Source organism: Leptonychotes weddellii, chromosome 9 (genome assembly GCF_054177405.1).
Source record: "Leptonychotes weddellii isolate Sample4059 chromosome 9, ASM5417740v2, whole genome shotgun sequence".
In the NCBI taxonomy this organism is placed as follows: Eukaryota; Metazoa; Chordata; class Mammalia; order Carnivora; family Phocidae; genus Leptonychotes; species Leptonychotes weddellii.
This window is the reverse complement of record NC_138377.1, coordinates 7248990-7256012: the sequence shown is the minus strand read 5'-3', so window position 1 is coordinate 7256012 and position 7023 is coordinate 7248990. Positions and strand designations below refer to the sequence as shown.

The window sequence follows — 7023 nt, the reverse complement described above, 5'->3', positions numbered from 1 at the left end:
CTAAGATCATTGGCACTGGTGTCAGGGATCTCTTCAATTACAACCCTGTAAAAAGCATCTAATTTCTGCTTGCAATTATGGACCTTGAAAATAAAACAGCATGGTATTTACCCGCAAAATTGGTTTATTCAGGAATAGCAGAGAAATTGCAGTCCTGGACACTTATGACAACCTGTAGGCAAGTCCAGAGAAAAAAGGAGAGGAACATTATCTGATAGAAAAAAGGAAGAAGCTGGGAGAGGTTGCTTTGAATAAAAGTACATTGGAGGAAAGTGAGAGTTCAGGGTGGTGACGGTTTCTTATTGGCTGGGCTGTTGCTGGACAAGCAGAAAATCTTCCTTGCTTCCTGTTGGGTCTGCTATTGATGGTGAGTTGGTGGGGCATGAGAGCTCCCTCTTTTGGCCCCCCAACTCTATTTTAAATGAGGTTTCCTTTATTCAGTTGCACAGAATCTTCCAGAACCAGGGAACTCACTATTTAAGTCCTGGAAAGTCATTCCATCATGGATCACTTCCTCTCTTCAAAGGACTTCTGTAGTCTGCACCAAATTTGTTTCCTTTGTCCACCCCTACCTCTCTTCCCCCTCCCACTAGTTGTCCCTGTCCTGTTACCTGTAGCCCAGAGAATCTAGCAAGCCCTCTTCAACCAGGGCCAGCTCTCAGGACCAGCCCATAATTTTGGGGACCAGTACAAAATGAAAACATGGGGTCCTTACTCAAAAAAAGGGAGAAAAATGCCATTGAAGGCATTAAAAATATAAAGCTTTTTCCTTTCTTCCATGGTTTCTCTCTTTCAATTTGTCATGATGGTTTATTTCTTTTTTTAAGTAGGCTCCACACCTAGTATGGAGCCCAACATGGAACTCGAACTCATGACCCCGAGATCAAGGGGTCTAAAGTTAAAAGTTGGACACTTAACTGGCTGAGCCACCCAGGCACCCCTTTACTTGGTTTTAATGTTGTTCCAAGTAAAGAAGAATTCCAGTGTTAAATTACTGGCATGAATTTTATTCATCTTTATATTGTGTATCTCCAGTTTTAAATGCAAATATAAAGACACATAACTCACAGGTGGAGTCAATGAAGTGATGCAATTTGTATTTCATAGCTAGTCCATGCATGTATATTTTGTTCTTGCCAGAACATTTGAGACATTGCACAAAATCAACTCAACTGCCTTCATTTTATTTCTTGATAGGCACACATTCTGCCAAAACTCTTTCCCTTGGGCTCACCGATGGGGAAGGAAAGGGAACTGTTGGTGCCCATCTTTCCTTTCCCTTCTACTGGAATCCATTACCTACTTTCTGATTTCAAAGGAAGTTCTGGTTGGAAAGGAAAGTGTCATAGCTCCTCTCTTATTCAGCTGTGGTTGTAACACACTTACCTTGTACTCTGAGTCTCGCTGGACTCTCACGCATCATGAGTCTATAGGGCATCTTGAATACTATGTGTGAATAGAGAGCGAGGAACGGGGACACAACTATTGTGCGTATTTCCTTTATTCATATACATGCTCCAGGGCCCCATCAGATTTCACTTACAAAATACAAGTTTAAAGATAAAATTATAAGTTCAAGGTAGCCCCAGCAGAGCATTCAACCAGTGTGAGGCCCTTCCGAGCACAGGACCGTGTGGGGCCTGCACAGTTCATGCACCCATGAGGCTAGACCTTCTGCAGGTGCGATCTACAGGAGTGGATTTTCCTGCCTGTTCTATGTTTGGACCATCCAAGTTTAGGGCCCCCAAGAGAGACCACATCTAAGCCACCTAAGGGTTCTAAGCTGGGGGGAGTTTACCTATGTGGTTTTTAATGATGAAAAACGGCTCCCTGTGCTGGTCCCAACACCATGTGCATTTTTTCAGATTTTCAAGAGGTTGTGCAAGACAAAGTCTCAAAAGCATTGGTTGTATTTAGAAATATGCAGCTCACCTTGGTAAGAGCCATTTCAGTGGAATGGGGAGTGGAAGGCAAGAGCCAGAGGATCCGCTGACCAATGAGCGAGGATGAGGAAGAGGAGTCCAAGAGGATAGGTAATGGCGAGAAGAGAAATAGCTGCAGTGGGGGAGGCGTGAGTTCAGGAGAGAGGTTTGCAAAAATAAGAGAGAGCCAAGCACTGTTGGTGCTGCTCGGAAGGAACTGATAAGGAGATTAGTATGGTACCACTGAAGACCCAGGAGAGGCAGGAGGCACTGAAGAGGCTGAGGCTGGTGAGAACCCGGACATTTGAGACAAGAATGAAGAATTCCATGTTCCCCCATGGAACTGCTCTTTCACAGGGATCTGTAAATTCCACAGTCTGAGGGACAGGATTGACACCTTACAACTACAAAACCACTCCGCAAGCCATGGCATGGGGATTCTAGAGAACATGGTGGAAAACTGAGGAGAAAAGAGAGTGGTGGGACAGGGGAAATGCTCCATGTATGTGTGTGTGTGCATGTGTGTGATTGTATGTGTGTGTATGCACTGGTGTGTGTGAGCATGTGTGTATGAACGTGTGTGCATCCACGTATATGTGTGATGTGTGTATACATGTGTGTGCATGCATGTGTATGTGTGTATGCACTGGTGTGTGTATGTGTGTGCATGTGTGTACGAACGTGTGTGCATCCATGTATATATGTGATGTGTGTATACATGTGTGTATGTGTGTATGCACTGGTGTGTGTACGAACGTGTGTGCATCCATGTATATGTGTGATGTGTGCATGCATGTGTGTGCATGCATGTGTATGTGTGTATGCACTGGTGTGTGTGCATGTGTGTACAAACATGTGTGCATCCATGTATATGTGTGATGTGTGCATGCATGTGTATGTGTGTGCACTGGTGTGTATGTGTGTGCACGTGTGTACGAACGTGTGTGCATCCATGTATATGTGTGATGTGTGCATGCGTGTCTGTGTGTATACACATGTGTCTGTATATACAGTTTGTATGGGAATAAAAATACAGTGAAGCAAAACAGCAGGAGGGACAGACAAGATCTAGGATGGCAAGTGGAATATGAATCCAGCCAACTTCACTCTCCATAGCCCTTGTTTGACTCTCAAGGTCCTACCTCCCTCAGTTGGGGGACCAGCAAGTCAGATCAATGGGACCCTGACTGACTGCTCTGGAGCTTTCCTTCAAGACAAAGCCCAGCCTGTCCAGATTTGTGAGCTGCCCTTAGGTCAAATCTGCAAAGAAGCTGGAAAGGGGCATGGAACCCTGTCAGGAGACCGTGTCCTGTCCCAGCTCAGTCAGCATCTGCATCATCTTGAGGGCAGCCTTGCACCTGTCTGGGCTTCTGTTTCCTCATGTCTAGAATAGGAGGTGTGTGGACAGGCAACAGATGATCCCCAAGGCCCTGTTCAGCTCTCAGGTTAAAAATGATTCTAACCCAATTAGAAAATGGTCAAAGACCATGAAGAGACATTTTTCCAAATGGTGAAAGCATAAGAAAAGATGCTCAACCTCATTAGTCATTATGGAAATGCAAATCAAAACTGGGGTGAGATGCTTCATATCCACTAGAAAGGCTATTAAAACCCCAAAACGTGAACATAACAAAGTTGTCAAGGATGTGAAGAAGTTGGAACCTTGGGGCACCTGGGTGGCTCAGTCGTTAGGCATCTGTCTTTGGCTCAGGTCATGATCCCAGGGTCCTGGGATCGAGCCCCGCATCGGGCTCCCTGCTCAGCGGGAAGCCTGCTGCTCCCTCTCCCACTCCCCCTGCTCGTGTTCCCTCTCTCGCTGTGTCTCTCTCTGTCAAATAAATAAATAAGATCTTTAAAAAAAAAAAAAAGTTGGAACCTTCACGTGCTGCTGATGCGAATGTAAAATGGTACAGCTGCTGTGGGAACCAATCCAATGGTTCCTCAAAAAGTTACACATGGAATGCCCATTTGAGCCAGCAATTCTTCTCCTAGGTGTATACCTAAAGGAATTGAAAACAGGTGCTTACATAAGTACTTGTACATGAATATTCATAGCAGCACTATTCACAGCCAAGACAGGGGAACAACCCACATATCCATCAATGGATGAATAGATAAATAAAATTGAACACTATTCATCCATAAAATGAATGAAGTACTAGGACATTAAGCTTGGTGAAACAAGTCGGATAGAGAAAGGCAAATACAAAAAAAAAAAAGAAAGGAAAGAAAAGAAGAAAGAAAGAAAGAAAGAAGAAAGGCAAATACCATATGATTACATTTATATGTAGAAGCTAGAATAAAAACAAAACCAAACTCTCAGGTCCGGAGAATAGATCGGTGGTTGCCAGAGGTGGGCAGGAGTGGGAAGGGGGTGGGCAAAATGGGTGAAAGGAGTCAAAAGCTACAAACCTCCAGGGATAAAATAAATAAGTCCTAGGGATATAATGTACAGCATGGTGACTATAGTTAATAACACTGTAGCGCATATTTGAAACTTGCTAAGAGAGTAGATCTTAAAAGTTCTCATCGTTAGGTAGAGATGGCAATGTAAATGTACTAAATATCACTGAACTGTACACTTTAAAATGGCTAATTATATATATTTATATGTGCATTTTACCTAATTAAAAAAAGAAAAGGGGGGGCGCCTGGGTGGCTCAGTTGGTTAAGCGACTGCCTTCGGCTCAGGTCATGATCCTGGAGTCCCAGGATCGAGTCCCGCATCGGGCTCCCTGCTCAGCAGGGAGTCTGCTTCTCCCTCTGACCCTCCCCCCTCTCATGTGCTCTCTCTCTCTCATTCTCTCTCTCTCAAATAAATAAATAAAAAATCTTAAAAAAAAAAAAAAAAGGAAAGGGGAAGAAATGACCCTAGGATCTCTTCATGACAAAACAAAACCCTATGGTACTTGAAGCCACTCTTCTGGAACTAGTCATGGCCCCTCCAGGCGGCCCTTCTCCTCCCTCGTGTCTGATTAAGGGGCTTGGAGTCCACAACACAAGACATAATGTCCCTCCCTTAATGACCAATCCCAAAGGTCTGCCTTCCCCTTCCCCAGTTCCATCCCCAGATATCTTCGTCTTTTCTGGAAGACGCCCTTCCCTTGGTGAGTAAAAGAGAGCCACTTCCCCAGCACCTATTTTGGGAACCAGCCTGGAGCATGGAAAAAACAACCACCATATAGGGAGACATTCTCCTGTGAAGGCTTCCGACTCGCCAGAGGTGGGAGGGGGACCCTCTGCCCTGGAGCCTGGAGTGTTGAGGAAACAGACACTTTAAAGGTTAGCAGAGGCTGTTGTCCAGGTTTCCTGTGGCCTGGGAAGAGGTACAGTGTCTCTGGCTTTGTCTCGCCGGATGGACCTGGGTGTGTGGGATTAGTCACGCCCTGGCTCGGTTTACAAAGGAGGAGACTCTCTGACAAATTGATTCTCAACCTGTTTTCCTGGAGAATGGTGGGGATGGGGTTATTTTCAGCCTCTCTTGGGAATGCACATGTTAGGCTGGATGGGGGAGAGGAGTGGAAAGACAAAAAGCCATAAATTGGGAATGTGTGGGGGATGGGACGGAGCTGGAATTGCACGGTAACTCACCCGTGACCTTGGGCAAACACTTTCACTTCAAATTTAAATTGAGGGGTTTGCCTTAAACCAGAGAAAATGAAAGAGATTATCAAGTTCCATTGCAGATAAGTTTGCAGTTCAATATATGTAGTCACGTGTCACTGTGGATGCTGAAACTGACATGATTTCTGGAAAGAGCAACACCTTTGTGACCTGGTCCCCAGGTCACATCAATTGAAGGCTGTTGGGGGTCGATGTAGTCATAAAATATAACGCCAATGAGTCTTCCAGCCCCGGCGCCAGCCGAGTGCAGAGGCGAGGCGATGAGCATGGCGGGCAGTGATGAGGGCTGTCGCCGCCAGGCGCGGGTGTCCCGCCTCGTCTCCTTCAGCGCGACCCACCGACTCCACAGCAAATCTCTGAGTAATGAAGAAAACTTGAAATTGTTTGGGAAATGCAACAATCTAAATGGCCATGGGCACAATTATAAAGTTGTGGTGACGGTGCATGGAGAGATTGATCCTGTTACAGGAATGGTTATGAATTTGACTGACCTCAACGAGTATATGGAGGAGGCAATTATGAAGCCCCTTGATCATAAGAATTTGGATCTGGATGTGCCATACTTTGCAGATGTTGTAAGCACGACAGAAAATGTAGTGTATATATCTGGGAAAACCTCCAGAAATTTCTTCTTCTGGGAGTTCTTTATAAAGTAAAAGTGTATGAAACTGACAATAATATCGTTGTCTATAAAGAAGAATAGCTTTTAGGGGTTAAAACTGTAGAAAGACTAATTTCTTTCCATATTTGAAAAAGGTCTTTATCCCCTGGGACTATTAAGAAGTAGTCACATACTTGTTATGCCTCCACATTGTGTTCCGGAGTGCCCAGTTGATTGAAATCGTTGTGTGTAAAACCTGTTGTGAATTCAAATCTATCTTAAAACCAAACTTGTAAAACATCCTGAGTATCATTTAGAGAGTCTTTTATTTATAGATTAAAAATCACTTCATTTTCAGTAAAATGTTGTGGTGTGGAATTTAAAAGTAAAATAAATCAAGTTTTGTTTTTCGGTTAAAAAATAAAATAAAATATAACACCAATGAGCAATAAAAGTTGACTTCAAGACAGTGTTATGTAGGGGTGCCTGGGTGGCTCAGTCGGTTAAGTATCTGCCTTCGGCTCAGGTCATGATCCCAGGATCCTGGGATCGAGCACTCATCCAGCTCCCCACTGAGCGGGGAGGCTGCTTCTCCCTATCCCTCTCCCTCTGCCCTTCTCCTCTGCTCATGTTCTCTCTTTTTCTCTCTCTCAAATAAATGAATCAAAAGAGAATGTTATGTAGTGAGAAGGGAAAAAAAAGACCATGTTATGCAGTGAGAAGAAAAAAAAGACAATGTTATGCAGTGAGACTAACACTGGAGTCCATCAGATCTGGGTTTGGATTGCTAGTTTTATCACACACCAGTTGCATGGCTTTACTTTCTCCACCTGTAAAATGGGACACACATACACAGATACCTGTTAGAGTTGTAGA

The 7023-nt window shown here is 44.3% G+C and overlaps 1 protein-coding gene across 1 annotated transcript; it reads left to right on the top strand.

Annotated features, from left to right (window-relative positions):
- Positions 1 to 5767: 5767 nt before the first annotated feature.
- LOC102730225 (6-pyruvoyl tetrahydrobiopterin synthase-like) lies at positions 5768 to 6510 on the top strand. Its single transcript, XM_081829666.1, is given in 2 exon segments — positions 5768 to 6140; positions 6143 to 6510. Coding segments are annotated over 2 exon segments (441 nt in total). The 5' UTR covers positions 5768 to 5806; the 3' UTR covers positions 6250 to 6510.
- Positions 6511 to 7023: the final 513 nt, after the last annotated feature.